The 19077-nt window shown below is 36.9% G+C and overlaps 1 protein-coding gene across 7 annotated transcripts in view; it reads right to left on the bottom strand.

Moving 5' to 3' along the window:
* Positions 1–19077, bottom strand: part of ATP11C (ATPase phospholipid transporting 11C) — a 171134-nt gene that overhangs the window by 74924 nt on the left and 77133 nt on the right. For all 7 annotated transcript variants that reach the window (XR_008708645.1, XM_055565175.1, XM_055565174.1 and 4 more), the window contains 4 exons: positions 18674–18793; positions 12399–12488; positions 10095–10175; positions 7849–7956 (listed from right to left, as the gene is read on the bottom strand). Coding sequence is in view for 6 of the 7 variants with exons in the window: in XM_055565175.1 (XP_055421150.1) it covers positions 7849–7956; positions 10095–10175; positions 12399–12488; positions 18674–18793 (399 nt within the window). In the remaining variant the exon portion in view is untranslated. The remainder of the gene's footprint in view (positions 1–7848; positions 7957–10094; positions 10176–12398; positions 12489–18673; positions 18794–19077) is intronic.

Raw genomic sequence — 19077 nt, forward strand, 5'->3', positions numbered from 1 at the left:
GTAAGATCAAGTCACTCTCTAGTTTGAAACCCTTTAAAAAATACCCAGTGCACTGAGGATACAGAACAAGTCACTCTCCTGTTCAACAAGAGTATCCACACTCCCCAGCCAAGCAATCACTCGAACACTTTTAGTTTATAGGCATCTCTTTATAACACAAATACTCCAGAAAGGGCTTAATCAAGCAGCATTTCACACAACGGCATCAACTAATGTAACTGAGATTATACCCGGCTGAGGTTAGCCAAAGATAAGTAGCCTAGTGAGAAAAGGTGGAAGATGGGGGTCCTTCTAAGGCAGTGGGGGTGGCAGCAAAAACAGAAAGAGGAAATGAGAGAAAAGGAGAGAAAAGTGGGAGACTTTATTTACTTTGCAATTTTATTTCATAACCTGGGAGCAACAGATTTAATACTATGAATCATTTATGCTGCCTTTGGTTCTTATGTGAACAAAAAGCTGAGTTTCTACTAATGGTTTGGAAACTTCAGATCCTAACCACTCCAGTTCATCACAAGGCCCTCCCTTCTGGGATGCGGAAAATAGAAAAAAGAGTGGGAGAAATACAGTTTATGTCAAACTTGGGTAACTCTCCCAGTCTGTGCCCTTCCTCCCATCATTACTATAAGAAGGTATAAGATGGTTTACTTATTGCTGGGGATATGGAGAACTTAAGCTTGAAATTCTGGGTATTAAGTAAATAATTCAGCGGTGATAATAATTGATAAAACAATAGAGAGGACAGTATCATTTTGTATGAACTCATACCACAGCCCTGAACAATTCTGTTCCACACATCTTCTTCCCTTGCTCTGAAGAATTTGATTTCCATTAACTTTCATATTTTAATTCATATTCATATAGAAACATTCTTTTAACAATAACACAAAATTGACAAACAATTTTGGAAGATTAACACAATTGGAAGATTAACATAATTGACAAACCCTTAGCTACAATAAAAAAAAAAAGACTCAAACATCTGAAAAAAGAGGAAATCACAACTGATGCCAGAGAAATAAAAATTTTACGATTATACAAGACTACTACAATTACATGCCAATTGATAAGTACCTAGAAACATACAACCTACCAAAGCTGGATCACTGAGAAATAAAGAAATCTGAGCAGATCCAAAACCAGTGAGAAGACTGAAGTAGGAATCAAAAATCTCACCCAAAAGAGCCCAGGATTAGATGACTTCACTGGAGAATGCTACCCAGCATTTGAAGAAGAAATAACAATCCTTCCTAATCCTTCTAAAGAATCAAAGAGGTAGGAACACCTTCAAACTTATTCTGAGCCCAGCATTACCCTGATATTATCACCAGAAAAAGACACTGCAAGAAAACGACATACCAATTTTCTCAACAAATAATGATACAAAAAAAATCTTAAAATACTAACAAATTAAAAATCAGTAACATTAAAATGATCATGCTCCATGACCAAATGAAATTTATTATTGGGATCCAAGAATATATATGAAAATCAATCAATATAATGCAGCATATAAACAATGTGTTGCATGATCATCTCAGTTAATGCAAAAAAGACATTTAGCAAAATTCAACACTCTTTCATGATAAAAATATTTAATAAAATAGGAAGAGAAGTAAATGATCACAACCTAATAAAAGTCCAAAGCTACTATCACACTAAATAGGCAAAGACTAAAACCTTTATCTCTAAGATCAGAAACAAAGCAAGGATGTCCACTCCAGAACTATTATCAATCATTGTACTAGAAGTTCTGGATAGAACAATTAGACAAGAAACAAAAAAGGTATACAAATTGGGAAAGAAGTAAAATTATCCTAATTTGCAGATGACATGATATTATACGCAAAAAAACCTCTAAAAATTCCACCAAAAATGTTAGAACAAATTAATTCAGCAAAGTTGCAGGAACTAAAATCAACACTCAAAAATCAGATGCATGCCTATACATTAACAATGACCAGTCCAAAAAGGAAATCAAGAAAACACTATCCTTTACAATAGCATCAAAAATGATAAAACACTTAAGGAACAAACTTAAAGAAGTTAAAGAGTTGTACACTGACAGTTACAAAAGCACTGCTAAAAGAAATCAAAGAATACAAAGCAAATGGAAACGTATTTCAAGTTCACAGATTGAAACACTTAATACTGTTAAAATGTGTATACCATCCAAAGTGATCTACACACTCAGTGGACTTCCTATCAAAATACCAATGGCATTTGTTTCAGAAATAGGAAAAAAAAAAAAACCCAAACCCTTACATTCATATGAAATCTCAAGGGACCATGAGATCTTGGAAAGATCTGCAAAAATGATTTTGAAAAGGAGAAACAAACTTGGAGGTCTTGCATTCCCAAATTTCTCCAAACATACTAGAAAGCAACAGTAATTAAGACTGGCATAAAGGCAGATACATAAGATAATGAATTGAAAGCTAGAAATAAACTCTTGCACATAAGGTCAAATGACTTTCTACAAGTGTACCAAGACTATTCAATAGAGAATGAGAGTTTCTTCAACAAACAGCTTTGGGAAAACTGGGCATCTACTTATAAAAGTATTGATAGAGTTGGATTCTCACCTTAGATCATATACAAAAATTAACACGAAAAGAATGAAAGATCTAAATGTCAGACTTGATCCTACCAGACTCCTAGAAGAACATGGAGAAAAAGCTTCAGGACATCAGACTTGGCAATGATTTCTTGGATATGACACCAAAAGCACAGGATAAAAACCAAAATTAGAAAATGAGAATACATGAGCAAAGAAAACAATCAATAGTGAAAAGGCAACCTACAGAATAAGAGAAAATATTTACCAATCATATAGCTGATGAGGAGTTAATATCCAGAAAATAATCAATAGTGAAAAGGAAACCTACAGAATAGGAGAAAATATCTGCCAATCATATAGCTGATGAGGAGTTAATATCCAGAATATATAAGGAACTATCATGACTCAATTACAAACAAATACCCCAATTAAAAATTGGGTCAACGACTTGCTTCCCTGGTGGCTCAGACGGTAAAGGGTCTGCCCACAATGCAGGAGACCTGGGTTCAATCCCTGGGTAAGGAAGATTCCCTGGAGAAGCAAATGAAAAACCACTCCAGTATTCTTGCCTAGAAAATTCCATGGACAGAGGAGTCTGGTGGGCTATAGTCCAGGGGGACACAAAGAGTCAGACACGACTGAGCGATTAACACTTAACACAAGGACTTGAACAGACATTTCTCCAAAGAAAATACACAACAGTCAATAGGCACATGAAATGATGCTCAACATCACCAATCATTAGGAAAATGCAAATGCAAACCACAATGAGATATCACTTTGTATCAGTCAGGATGCCCACTATCAAAAGAACAGAAAGTCCTCAAGAGGACTGGGAGAAGTTGAAAGCCTTGTGTATTCGGCACTAAAGTAAAATGGTACATCCATTATGGAAAACAGCATGGAAGTTTCTCCACAAATTAAAAACAGAATTACAATACAATCTAGAAATTCTACTTCTGGGTATATATCTAACATAATTCAAAGCAAGAACTTGAGCTATTTGCACACCTGTGTTCACTGCAGCATTATTCACATAGCCAAAAGGTGGAAGCAAGCCAAACGTCCATCAACTGATGAATTAATAAAGTGTGGTATATACATACAGTGGAGTATTATGTAGCTTTAAAAAATGGGAAATTCTGTCATGTGAAGATATTATACTAAGTGAAATAAACCAGTCACAAAAGGACAGATACTATACATTTCCTATCACAGGAAGTATCTCTCTAAGGTAGTCCAAGTAACAGCAACAGAAAATACAAAAGTGTTTACCAAGGGCTAGAGGCAGGGTGAATAAGTGTTCAGTGGATATAGAGTTTCAGTGTTATAAAATGAAAAGGTTCTCGAGATCTGTTGTACAACAATGTGAATACCTAATACTACTGAACTGTATACTTAAAAATAGTTAAGATGGTAAATTTAGTGTTAAAGTTCCACCATTCTATAGATAAGCAGATTGCACTCATTTCACATGCTATCAAGGTAATGCTCAAAAACTTTCATATGCTAGGCTTTAGTACTACATGAACTGAGAACTTCCAGAAGTACAAGCTAGATTTAGAAAAGGCAGGGGAACCAGAGATCACATTGCCAACATCTGTTGGATCACAGAAAAAGCAAGGGAATTCCAGAAAAATATCTACTTCTGCTTCATTGACTATGCTGAAGGCTTTGATTGTGTGGATCACAACAAACCATGGAAAATTCTTCAAGAGATGGGAATACCAGACCACCTTACCTGTCTCCTGAGAAATCTGTATGCAGGTCAAGAAGGAATAGTTAGAACCAGACATGATGGAACAATGGACTGGTTCAAAATTGGAAAAGGAGTACATCAATGCTGTATATTGTCACCCTGCTTAGTTAACTTATATGCAGAGTACATCATGTGAAATGCTGAGCTGGATGAAGCACAAGCTGGAATCAACATTGCCTGGAGAAATACCAACAACCTCAGATATGCAGATGATACCACTCTAATGGCAGAAAGTGAAGAGAACTGAAGAGCCGCTTGATGAAGGTGAAAGAGGAGAGTGAAAAAGCTGGTCTAAAACTCAACATTCAAAACATGAAGATCATGACATCCAGTCCCATCACTTCATGGCAAACAGATGGGAAAACAATAGAAAAAGTGGAACAATGGAAATATTTTCTTGGGCTCTAAAATCACTGCGGACGGTGATTGCAGCCACAAAATTAAAAGATGCTTGCTCCTTGGAAGAAAAGCTATAACAAACCTAAACAGCATATTAAAAAGCAGAGACGTAACTTTGCTGACAAAGGCCTGTAGAGTCAAAGCTAAGGTTTTTCCAATAGTCATGTATGGATGTGAGAGCTGGACCATCAAGAAGGCTGAGTGCCAAAGAACTGATGCTTTCAAACTGTGGTGCTGGAGAAGACTGTTTAGAGTCCCTTGGACAGCAATAAGATCCAACCAGTCCATCCTAAAGGAAATCAGTGCTGAATATTCATTGGAGGGACTAATGCTAAAGCTGACGTTCCAATACTTTGGCCACCTGATGTGAAGAGCTGACTTACTAGAAAAGACCCAGATGCTGGGACAGATTGAGGGCAGGAGGAGAAGGGGATGACAGAGGATGAGATGGTTGGGTGGCATCACCAACTCAATGGACATGAGTCTGAGCAAACTCGAGGAGATAGTGAAAGACAGGGAAGCCTAGTGTGCTGCAGTTCATGAGGTCACAAAGAGTTGGGCACAACTTAGCGAATGAACAACAACACAGACAAGTATTAATAAAAACACAGGCATTAGAGCCTTAATATTCTTTAATTGTGAAGGAATATCATTTATTTTTCTAATTCTGTTCTTATTTTTTATCCCAATATCACAATAAAGTAAAAATAAGTAATACCTTAAGACTAGAATACAATATTTGTAAAAGACACATCTGATAAAGGACTGTTATCCAAAATATACCAAAAGGACTGTTACCAATTTTCACAATATGAAAATGAGCAATCTGATTAAAAAACTGGGGAAAAGACCTAATAGACACCCCACCAAAGAAGATATTCAAATGCAAGTAAGCATATGGAATTATGCTCAACACCCTCTGTCATTAGGGAATTGCAAATTAAGACCAAAATGAGATATCACTATACAGTCTTTAGAATGGGCAAAATCTAGAATACTGACAACAAATGCTGGCCAGGATATGGAGCAACAGAACTCTCATTTACTGCTTATGGGAAATGCAAAATCGGGAGCTATGTTGGAGATAGTCTGGAAGTTTCTTATAAAACTAAACATGTTCTTACCATTGATCCAGATCACACTCTTTGGTTTTTACCAAAATGAACTGAAATCTTATATTCACACATAGAGCTGCATATAGATGTTTATAATAGTTTTATTTCTAATGGCCAAAACATGGAAGCAAGCATGATGTCCATCAGTAAGTGACTGACTATTAAATACACTGGTACATCTAGACAATGAAATATTATTTAGTGCTAAAAAGAAATGAGCTATCAAACCATGAAAAGATGGAGAAAACTCAAATGCATGTTTCTAAGTGGAAAAAGCCAACTTGAAAAAGCTATATACTGTATGATTTTAACCACATGACACTAAGAAAAATGCAAAACTATGGAAACAGTAAAAGGAAGAGTGGTGACCAGGGGTTGGAGGGAGGGATGAATAGGCTAAGCACAGAGGATATTTAGGGCAGTGAAATGATTCTGTATAATACTGTAATGGTGGAGACATGTCCTTATACATTTGTTCAGACTCACTGAACATACATGATCAAGAGTGAAAACTAACTAACCTAAACTGTGGACCAGTACTGTGATAGTGATATGATATGTCATTGGAGGTTCACTGATTGTAACAAATATGCCACTCTGGTGGGGGGTACTGATTGTGAGGAAGGTTGTACCTGTGTAGGGAAAAGGACTGTATGTGAACTCCATAATTTCTGTTCAGTTTTGCTGCTCTAAAGATTAAAGTTTACATTAATTAAAATAAAATTTGCTAGGTATAAAAACTATGATTTGGACAAGTCAAAAATTTTATCAACAGGAATCTTATTGTATAGTAACAGTCAATGGCTAATTTGAATAAAAAATGAAACTGTCTGAGATATTAAAAAAACAACAACACCTTACAACTATCATATATGGTGGTGGAATATAAAATGGCATATGGCTGCTGTGGAAAACAGTTTGCTGCTGCTGCTGCTGCTAAGTCGCTTCAGTCGTGTCTGACTTTGTGCGACCCCAGAGATGGCAGCCCACCTGGCTCCCCCATCCCTGGGATTCTCCAGGCAAGAACACTGGAGTGGGTTGCCATTTCCTTCTCCAGTGCATAAAAGTGAAAAGTGAAAGTGAAGTTGCTGAGTCGTGTCCGACTCCTAGCGACCCCATGGACTGCAGCCTACCAGGCTCCTCCGTCCATGGGATTTTCCAGGCAAGAGTACTGGAGTGGGTTGCCACTGCCTTCTCCAACCGTTTGGTGATTCGTAAAAACTAGAATCACCACATGACCTAGCAACTCCCCTCCTAGGTATGTACTCAAAAGAATGGGAAAGAGGTGTTTGAAACAAAAACTTGTACATGAATATTCATATCACCAACAATCCTAATAGCTCAAGCGAAGTCGCCCAGTCATGTCCAACTCTTCGCGATCCCATGGACTGTAGGCTGCCAGGCTCCTCCGTTCATGGAATTTTCCAGGCAAGAGTCCTGGAGTGGTTTGTCATTTCCTTCTCCAGGGGATCTTCCCTACCTAGGAATTGAAGCTGGGTCTCTTGCATTGCAGGCAGACACATTACCATCTGAGCCACCTGGGAAGCCCCCTAATAGCTCAAAGGTAGAAAGAAAACAAATGTCCATCAACTGATGATTGGATAAACAAAATGTGGTATGGCTATATTATGCAGTATTATTTAATCAAAAGGAATGAAGTAATGATACATGCCACAACATGAATGAACCTCAAGAAGATAGCAACAAGCAAGAGAATGCAGACATAAAGGCCACATAGTATATGATTCCATTTATGTGAAATACCTACAATAGGTAAACCCACTGAGACAGAAAGAAGATGAGTGGTTTCCAGGGCCTGGGTGAGGGAAGAATTGAGGATGACTACTTCATGGCTATGGGGGTTTACCTTTTGGGGCAGTGAGAATGTTCTGGAACTAGACAGTGGTGATGGTTGCACAGCACTGAGAACGTACGAAATGCCACTGAAGTGTACATTTTAAAATGATGTGTTCTCACTATAATTAAAAAAAAAAAGAATGTACTACAAAACTTAATACCTTGATTTTTTCACTCTCTTTTTTCACTCGCTTTGCATTTTCAATAATGTAAACAGTGCTCTTATTGACTTCATTGTCGGCCCTGTGCCTCAGCCAATCCTCATATCCCTAGAAGAATAAAAATAAGGACATAGTCAAACTCACATAATGAAGTAAAGTTGTCAATAAATTTCTACAACCCCTTCTCTGAGTCACAGCAGATACTTGTACTTATAATATTACTTTCAATGCAGAATAAAGAGACAACACTGTAAATTTTTGCAGCAAAAATGAAAATATGCTTTCAAAATATTCCTTAGGTAAAAAGCTTTACTGCATTAAAAGGTTCCTCCATTCTAGAGCTAAGTATTAATAAAAATACAGGTAATAGAGACTTAATATTCTTCAGTGGTGAAGGACTATGATTTATTTTTCTAATTCTGCTCTTAGTCAAGTTAATGTTAATGGTCTCTACTTTTTAATTTGAGAGACATTTTTCCAGGTTTTATTTTCTTATAGACCAAATTACTTAAACACATTCTTCTATATTAGACTGTTGGGAGTGATCATCTCTGAGGAAATATAATTCCTTCCCAGACACACAGAATAGAAAGACCAAGTAGGAATATTTTGGAACAGTATCTATGATAAGTTTTAGAGATCAACAGTTAAATTTCTCCACTGACTTGGTGACAAAAGAAAATATAAATTGGTGTTCATTTTTTAGAATTAAAAGTAATGAGTTCATTTTCCTTTGGGCTTTCTTTGGTCTAGAGTAATTTAAGCCAAAAGAAGTAAGAATGGAGGAACTCCATTTGTTTGAGCACCATCTCCTTTTTTTACATCATTTTGCTTTTTTTTCCTTATAATAGTGTCTGTGGAGAAGGCAATGGCAACCCACTCCAGTACTCTTGCCTGGAAAATCCCATGGATGGAGGAGCCTGGTAGGCTGCAGTCCATGGGGTCGCTAGGAGTCGGACACGACTCAGCTACTTCACTTTCACTTTTCACTTTTATGCACTAGAGAAGGAAATGGCAACCCACTCCAGTGTTCTTGCCTGGAGAATCCCAGGGATGGGGGAGCCTGGTGGGCTGCCATCTCTGGGGTCGCACAGAGTCGGACACGACTGAAGCGACTTAGCAGCAGCAGCAGCAGGGTCTGTACCTTTTCAAATATAACTGTTTGAAAAGTCTCTTGATCACCTTCCCCTTTTTCTCTCAGGTGCTATATTGATTCCTATCCTGTCCTTCTTTAGGGCAATGCTTAGACTATCACTTCATATGGGAACTTTCAGTGATGTCAGTGAGGAAACAAAGGCCCCAGCATGAACTAGTATTGGGAGTAAAATGAATCAGTAAGAGCTTTTTGAAAACCAAACAGGCTATTCTTGGAACCAGCAATTCTATGATGTTAAAGAAAATAATCTTAACAGCCTCAGGGAAATAATATCCCCAAAGTCTTTATTTAGCAACCAAACACTTGATAAAATATCCTTTCAGTTCTGGGTAGACAAGATAGAAGACCAGATAACCCCAAGAAGAAAGGTAACCATGTTCTCAATATTGTTAAGCAAACCTTTATTTTGGACATTCTTTGGGACACTTTCTAAAGGACTTTGATAAGTACTGTCTAAAAGTCTCCTTGTAACCTGTCAGCTTCTGGTACAGGAAAAACATTGTTAACTACTCCTTAACCACATTTCCTGTTTCCGTTTTTCAATTTCATTGGGATTTGTCAAAACACCTCTTCAGCAGCATCAGGAAAGACAACAGAATTAAAGTATTTATACTCTTGAGTTCAGAGAAGGAAATGGCAACCTATTCCAGTACTCTTGCCTGGAGAATCCCAGGGACAGAGGAGCCTGGCTGGCTACAGTCCATAGGGTCAAAAGAGTTGGACATGACTGAAGTGACTTAGTGCGCGCGCGCGCGCACACACACACACACACACACACACACTCTTGAGTTCTCTGCTATAGATGGCAATTTAAAAAGTCCACAAGAATGGGAATTTTTCAGATAGATACAACACATTAAAAAATGCAATGCACATTACAAATTTACCTCCCACTCCCTGAGTGAGGTGTACCTTCTACCTACTCTCCTTTTAGGGTTATATTCCTCCCTCCAAAAAATAGGAATAAAGGAGCAAAGAAATTAAAGATGTGTCTTATAACCATTTTAATGGGTTTTCAATAAGAACAAAATATAAACTCTCATGTCAGACAGGACTGAAATGCAAGCATAATTGTAAATTAGAAATTTACCTGCTTGATGGCTGTAACAGTTATAACGAAGAAAAGTGGAAGTCCACTGGTAATTGGGCTAGTTGGTGTGTCTACTGTTACCTAAGTAAAGAAAGTAAATTGAGAGTAAAATGAAAAGCTGCCATTAATATGCAGTACTTACATGCTACAAACATTTCAGACAAAAATGTAAACAAAACATATCCCAGTAGCAGCATGAATGTTAACTTTCCTTAAAACAAAAGCAATCCACATAGCCGTTAGTTTAAGAAAATAGTTCTAAATTTAGACTTAGTTTTCATGCCAGCTTGGACTAACCCCTAGACTGACATATATCCATTCATTTACCACCTGTCTGTTGAGTACCATTCTGTCAGCCTTCGTGCTATTATCAGCCAGGGTCTAGAGATGCTGCTTTATTTTAAACAAGATGGAGAAAAGTTCCTGCCCTCATAAGAGCTGGCAACTTACAGTGAAAACCAGACATTAAAACAAGTCAGATTTGAAGAGTATATAGAAGTTAACTAGATGGAAGGGAGGGCATCCTAGACGCAGTGAGGTGCATATAGAAAGTCTCTACGGGAGGAGGGCATGTGAGAAAATAAAGGAAGCCAGCAGCAAAAGAGCACGTGGTGTGAGAAGAGGCTGGAGGAGAGACGGGGCCAGACCTAGCAGGGCTCTCCAGATAAAGTTCATTCTTTATCTCACAAACAGTGGGAAATAATTGAAGCTTTTAGGCAGGGAGAGGTCACGTGAACAGAACCACATTCCAAAAGGTCATTCTCATTGCTTTGTGGAAAATGGAATGGAAGGGAACAAAAGTGGAGGGAGGGAGTCCATTTAGGAAGCTAGTACACTTATCCAGGTAAGAGATGATGGCTTGGACAAAGGTGGTAGCAGCAAATAAAAAAAGAAGTTCCAGAGACATTTAGGAAGCAACACTGGTAAGGAATTTCTTGTAAGTGGTGGTTAAAAATATCTCCCAAGTATCTGATTAACATGGCTAGGTGGATGTTGTCATTCATTGAAATAGGAAATCTTGAAAGAGAACTAAATTTGAGGCAAAGAGGATCACGGGGTCACTCTCCTTTTACATAGCTCTGTGCCTTCTTGCACACACTGAGATATCAGTCTGGATTCCTCACCACATAAGCTCTCTAATCTTTCAGGTCTTAAAGTCACCTATTCTTTGAAGTCTTCTCAAGCTTCTCTTGGGTAGGAAGAAAAATCATAACTTCCACTGTGTCCACACAGAATTTTGCTCATACTAGTTTTATGACATTTACCACATTAAATTGAGTGAAAACATGATTGTCTTTTTTGGCTATAATGTAAAATTGCTTTTGGGTAGAAAAGGCAATCTTGATCTTTACTGTACCTGCTAAAATCTTTGTTATCTGGACCACTGCCTGGCACACAGGTGCTTGCTGAACTGAACTGAAGTGTGCTGCATGCTAAGTAGAATGATTGTGTGCATAATCTTCTGCACAGTTTATTTATTCTATGCTGTTCTATAAGACATCTCACCATTGATCTAGAGGAGCTCCGCCTCAAATGACCCATCATTCGTGACTGAAATTGGTTCTTCCCCATATCACAACCCAGACTGGTTTTAACTTGCAGGGCTAAATTGAATTATAGTACTATTTACTCAAAGTGGATAAACAGAAGCACTTAAGATCAGCAAGGCATTTGAGCAATTTTATTGGGATGTTTTTGCTTTGCTTTAAAACAATGAAATGAGGAAAAAAAATACCTTTAATGTAGTAAAATTTTCAAAGGGTAATTCTGGCAAGGGAAAGATTTTAATAGCTTATAGACTGAAAGATGGAAGATGAAATTTAAAATGTCTAAAATTTAAAACACAAAACATTAGTAGGAACACTGAGAAGCAAACCAATGTACAAGGATTTCATCCTTAAAGTAAATAAATGAGGAAAAGCAAAACTGGTAATCAAGAAGATAAGTGATAAATTTTCAATTAAACTGAAACAGGTGCTTAACAAAGTGAAACTATTAACTTGAACTATTTTCAATTTTCATACATACCACTATATATAAAAGTACACAATGCATGTTTGTCTAAGATGAACAAAGATATGAAATCCATGAAAGTTTAAAAAAAGTAACAAAGTCTCAATAAGTTTTCTAGTGAAAGAGCTACTTTAGAAATATATAAAATTGAGTACAGCTTAAAATATATTAGTACTTTAAAAAGTGTTATTATAATAAGCCATGAACAACTTTTTAATCACATAGCATTTCAAGGTTAGAAACGGAATGAAAATCTGCTTGAAGAAATGAAGTTTCTAATGGAGCTCTTACCTGTATAAGAAAAATTATAAGAAAATAAAAATTTGCAATTCTTCTAAACTGTTCAAACAGATTCTTTGGGAGGAAATTCCAAAGTGTATACTATATGGGAGGAAAAAAAAAAGATTATTAGAAAGGAAACTTGAAAAAGATTCCAGATTATCACAATACTTTGAAAGCATGTTAAAACCCAAACCTCACAGACGAATAAGTGTGTGCTTAGAGGTATAGCATAAAACACTCTGCAGGAGTCAGGTTTTCACTTGGAGCATTCTAACTGGGCCATCTGTCCTTCAGCTTTGCTTTCCCTGGCCCAATCTAAATTAGGTTCCCTGTTATCTGCTCTCATATCACCCTATACTTCCCTGGGATCACGTGTTTCAGTGAATAATTATATGTGTGCATATTTTAATTAAAGTCTCTCCCTCAAGAGGCACTGAGATCTAAAAGCGAAGACTATTCATCTAGTCTTTTTATTACTTTTCTCCAACTCCTAGCACAGTGCCTAACATAAAGTAGACACTCAATAAATTAGTTGGATGAATGAATGAACTAATTAAATTAATTTTTCTGGCTGTGCTAAGCTTTGGAAAGTTTATCATCATCACAGATAAAATTCTATCCCTATCACTGTTTCCCACCTCCATGACAGCCTTGGTATACACATAACCTTAGATCATAGACAGCTTACATTTTAATCAACAACATACCAACCTTGTACTTTGATAACAGGTAGTAGGTAAAGGTTTCAATGCTAAATTGTACACGGGCAGGAGGAGAAAACTCTTGGGCCAGCTGTCAAATCACAAAGACTTTCTCACTGGTACGTTAAGCTCAAGGACCAGGGCATTTTAAAATCATCCAAAGTTGGATTTTCTAGATGTCTTAATAAAGACCAGAAACCAGAAAGAAAGAAATGTTTCTTAACCTAAAGATTTAAGTTTATACTTGCACGGTCTCCATTTGTGAGAAAATATTCATTTATTAGGTAAGGTGACTGAAAAAGCCCAAGTTGCAGAGCATGATACAATAGATGGGGCTTTACTACTAACCTCCCTTTAAAAGTTATATAGGCCCAAGGTTCAGGGAAACCCAAGAATAGAAAGATGAATGGAGGCAAATATATTCAGTGAAGCAGCTGCATTACAACCAACAGCCCACCTAAAAGGTTCTTCTCCCAGGGTTCATAGAAGTGCCTCAGGGAAGCCCATTCAACTTGTGTGTGGATGTGTATCACTTGGGAGAAGAGAGTCCACAGTTTTCAGATTCCCAAGGCAGCTTGTGACCAAAAAGAAAAGGGATCAAAACCACAGGTCCAGTCACTCTGAAGCTGCCCTAGTTCAGATGAGCACTTAACTGTCCCGATGACTGAAGGTCAGTTTTCTAAAACAACAAACTAAACTCCAACAGGCTAACAGCTGAGCTTCTGGCTCATTGACCTTCTGTTCCTTAAGTAAAGGGTTTTAAATTAAACAAACAAACATTGGGACTGTGAGAGTCCTCTGTGGGGTGTGAACATGTCGAAGGGAACATTTTTGTTGTTGTTTCTAGGCCCCCACTGTGTCCCTCTGTTTTAACTTCCTAAATGAACTGCTTCCTTAAGGAACTCTGGTCAGTCTCTTGATAGGCAACTATTACTACATGCCCTCTTCTTTCCTATATCAGATCATGAACTACTAAGAGGTCAGAGAACATATAACATAAGCTCCCTTCCCTTCCATGACTAGAACAGTGTTCAGCATGCAGAAGGTATACAAGAAATGTTGACCGAAACTTGTGTTTTGGCCATTTCCTCCACTGCTCTAACTAAAAAGTAAATTAAGCTTCTTGTCTCTGTTATAATACAAATGCAATATAGCATACATTATTTCAATGCAGACTAAGAGAAGCCTACTTTTAAATAGTGTTCTAATTAAAACTGAAATGGAATGAAAGCTGCATATACCAAGTTATTCAAATTGACTTGTTTACCTAAAATGTGAACTCTCAGACTTAGCTGCTACAAACCAAAAATAATGTTAACTCACAGGAAGAAAATGTTTAGAGCATTTGTTTCATACATGATGTTGAAAATGGACATTTTTTGGGTCAAAAGTCAGTTCTTGCTCAGAGAAGTCAGTAAGTGGATCTTCTATACTATCTTAACATGTAAGCCTAAACTAAAAAAGCAACCCTGACATCTAGAACACGTTTTAAAAGTTTCTTGCTGGCTCAGACGGTAAAGCGTCTGCACGCAATGAGGGAGACCTGGGTTTAATCCCTGGGCCAGGAAGATCCCCTGGAGAAGGAAATGGCAACCCATTCCAGTGCCCTTGCCTGGAAAATCCCATAGGCAGAGGAGCCTGGTAGGCTACAGTCCATGGGGTCGCAAAGAGTCGGACACGACTGAGCGACTTCACTTTCATTTTCTTCAAAAGTTTCTTCAGAAAAATGCCAGCTTCCCAAGTATGTGCAATGCATTTTCATTTTCCCTAGAGTGAATTAAACAACTGGTACACAACTGTGGCCTTTGACTGAAACAACTGTGGGTCCCTCCCTCACACATCTATCATCTAATTTAATTTGAAATCAAAACCTTGTAACTTTGATAAATAACTTTCCTAATTTAAAGTAGAGAGTATGAAGGGAATCTCAGTTTTGAGAGTCTATTAAACTGAAAATTTTAAACAAAAGGAAACTTTAGAACACTACTTGTTTTTACCCAAAGTCCAAAATTTTTCCAATTTAGCCTTTAAAATGCTGATGGGAAAGCTAAAGCTCCAAATAACTTGTTCTAATATTTCTGTGTATCATGAGAAAAGGGATAGCAGCTAAAATGAAGTAGTTAACTATGTAAAGTGGCAAAGTCAACAACCAGTTGTGAAGGAGCACTGACTTTTCTTACTACTGGCATTTGGATGCGATGTAACAAAAATAACTGTACTTGAAGATTAGTTGTAAATAAGCAAAGCTCTAGGTTGAATAACTGTTCACTTTGCTAAATGACTGTACCACGTGATTATCAACTCTCCTTGATGTAGGCAGTAAATCCAATTTTGAGCATCACAGCAGCCTTCTTTCATTTTCATTACCAATGTTAAGCAGAACTTTCTGCTTTTTCAAAGTATCACTCTTTCTACCATAAATTCAGAACGGCAAAAGGAGTTACCAAGACAGTGCTACATTAGTATTTAGTAACTTTAGCTTAAAAGGCACCTTCAGGGAGTTTGATAAAATGCAAAGACATATCTAAGAAATTCTACTGATGCTTTTGATTTTTAAAATGAGCGAAAATGCTAATGTAATTTTAGTCTTGAAACTTTAAAACATTCTTTCACATAGGAGAAGTTAAGTTTAACCTTGGGCATAGCTTCAAAGAGTTAGGAGGAGCTCCCTGATTCTTATCCCACGAAGGGCCTTCAAGATGAGGCTCAGAAGTTTTAAATGAAAAAAAAAAAAGTAGAATAGAGAAAAATGATGGAAGCTAAGATCTTAAAGATCTAGTTTCTTTTGCTGCAGAAGGGGATTTCCAAGTTTTGTACCAGTTACAAAATTCTAGTGATTCCCAAAGGTCCCTGCTCAGTGCACTAAAATAGGAAGGCCAAAGAGAACAAGTTTTTCTAAACAAAGTATTTGTGCATCCCAAAAGAAGAAAAGGATGCTAATTTTATAAGTTAATAAAACTTAAATTTTTATCAAAGTGTTATTTTCAGTGTTCCTGTATTAACAGGACTTATTCCCAGTGATATTACATTACTGATGGCATCTGTAAACAAACAAAAGTCAGCCAACTGAGAAAGTTATTTTTATTATCGAATGGTTTAGAAAGGAAATCAACACTTTCTACAAATGTTGTACATTTCTTCAATTAAAAGTGTTGTACGTTTCTTCAATTAAAAGATTCTGGTGCAAATACCATCATCAGCCAAAGGGCAATGTGAGGAAGAGAAAGTCAAATAATGAAACATTTTTCTCTCCAAACTGGGCCTGAAGGCTTCTTTTTAGCATATTTGAAACACAGGAGACTGAGGAAATCAGTACTACTGCTCAGGACTGCAGTAATAATAATAATCACAAAAACACTGAATTGTTATTGCATGCCAAGCACAGTGCTTCAGTGTTTTCTGTGAATTACTTTATCCGCATCACAATCCTGTGAGATAAGTAGTTAATAGCCCCATTTTACAGATAAGAAAATGGGGACATAGGAAGGTTATATAACTTGAACTTCAAACACAGATCTCCTGTTTATAAGGGTGAAACTCTTTACCAATACACTATATGCTGTTCCCTTATAACTATTTATTGTACTAAAATTTCATTCTTTTTGTGAAGTCAGTATACTGTCAATTCCTTTTTTTCTGCTCTATAGCTGTTACAAAAAACAGATCAGTTAATAAGCAGTTAACTAGACAAACTGTAAAAATAAAATATCTACAAAGAAAAAGATGTGTTAGTCTATCAATGTAGACGCATTCACTACTGTGGTTTCTAAAAGACATACATACATACTGTATATGCAAATATGTTTAGAACCAGTTTGTATTTGCCCATGAATTCCTTATTATTTAAAAAACATCCTATTGCATTGTTTTGACTACTGGCAAAACTAAAGTTAAAATATGAAAAATATTCTATGAAATACAAAAACAGTTGAGAATTAATTGAGTTTTATATGTTCCTTTAATATGCAAAAATACATGGTATATTACAACAAGTAGATTTTCACTAGCTCAGTGAAAAGTCGCTTGACTATCAGTGTGTCACTTTATCATTTTCCAGATAAAGCAGTATGGGAAAAAATAATTTCCTAAAAGTAAAGAATAGAAAACTGAGGGAGGAGCCCGAATAGCACAATGATATGAAAACAGCTCTTTATTCAGAGCCACTATATCTTATAAAGCAGTTCTGTTCCTGGCTTATCACTAACTTTGCTTCATGACCATGACTAACTTAAGTTCTCTGGGTTTGCTTTCTCCATCTGTAAAGTCAGGGAGTTGAACAAGAGGATCTCTTAGGATGTTTCAGTTCTATATTAAGTCCATGATTCTGAGCCAAAGGACTACTACTGACTGTTTTCTTGAATACTAAGGGTGAGTCACAATTTTCGGTGAAAGAACTATTCACTATCTTGGGCACAGATACACAAACTTCTAGCTGACAATAAATTTCTGCCGGTTAAAGATTAACAGGAAACAGACATTTAAACTCAGAGTGTTCTATAGTCCAATGGATCTGCTCATTAGGTAACACAGTTTTCAATCATTCTGTCCATATTTTACATGCTACTCTCCCAGCTAAGTACAATCTATCTGCATTATATCACTACCCAAACAGAAATCACATGTTTGAAAATTAAAATGTTACATTTGCAAAGGAAGGGTATAACTTTGTGTTTCAGATCCTCGGTGTCTGTCAACATGCCATGAACCAATATTTACCAACATTTGAGGTCTACCTTATCATGCTGCATGAAGAAGCGAGGAAAATTATCAAGATCTGTGCCATACTAGAAGACACAGCAGTCTCTAGATGGTGCCAGTAATCTAGCACCTAGCACCTAACCTCCTCAGTCAAGGGGAAAGATTAGCAAACTAATACTTGTAGATTGATGACTACTGGGTACTGAGTTATAAATAATGCTTTCATGTATGGAACATAAGCTCCATTTCACTAATGAGGACATTCAGACTGAGAGATTAATTTGCCCAAAGTCACACAGCTAGTAAATGATCAGACCAGGATTTAAACAGGTCTTCAGGCCACTTCTTTTAGCATTACACAATGCTAAATAAAGTAAGATGATTATTCAAATGGTAACATAGCTATGGTGATTGAACCCTTAACTGTTCAAGCAGTGCACAGAACAGAATGTACCCTTTAGGACCCAGGAGTGTACTTGAGAAGCTCTGCAATAGAACAGAAAGAGATACAAATGTCACTCTAAGATAACACCCTCTGGAAGAATGTAAATTATTTACAACTCAGTCCATCTACACAAGGGCAATTCAGGAAGCTTTGGGCAAGTAAATAATTCCACTTTTAGCACACTTTAAGGCTTAAAGTCATACATATAATCAACAGGCATGGTGAATCATAATGGAGAGCAAGGAAACACTCTTTCAGCTATAATGAGACAAAGTGATGCTTTTAAAGAAACTTTTGGTGGAGTAACTACTACAGTTGGTCTATGATTGGTACAAATGCACATTCAGGAATGCATATATAAATGTCTCAGCTTACAGCATAAATAAAAATAAGTATTATTTGGCTTACTATATGAACATCTATTGAGTTAAACAACTTACCTTAGATGAGATTATTCTATTATCACAAAATTTTTGTGCAATGTATGCTTCAGTTTCTGAAACTGGATGATTGCCAACAAATACTGTGCGCGTACCAACTCGCTTCTCTTCTCCAGCACACTGACCAAGAGAAAGAGGAAAAAAGATCAGTTTTTCATCACATTTCTCCATGCTTCTACCGAACACAGAATTCTTGTCTAAGTGTCTAAGCATCTTTGGCTATTGTCTAGAGAGAGAGTAGTAGGGAGAGTAGAAACCTTGTTAGGAAATTCAAACTCCACTGTTAGTAAAAGTTTTGTTTAGGCCAACTGCTCTGAGGCCAGCACTGCAATTCTAAATGTTTAAATTGAAGTATCCTAGAGAAAGAGTATTTTTACTGCCAAGCATTTTCTTTCATCTACAGG

The sequence above is a fragment of the Bubalus kerabau genome, chromosome X, assembly GCF_029407905.1.
Source record: "Bubalus kerabau isolate K-KA32 ecotype Philippines breed swamp buffalo chromosome X, PCC_UOA_SB_1v2, whole genome shotgun sequence".
In the NCBI taxonomy this organism is placed as follows: domain Eukaryota; kingdom Metazoa; phylum Chordata; class Mammalia; order Artiodactyla; family Bovidae; genus Bubalus; species Bubalus kerabau.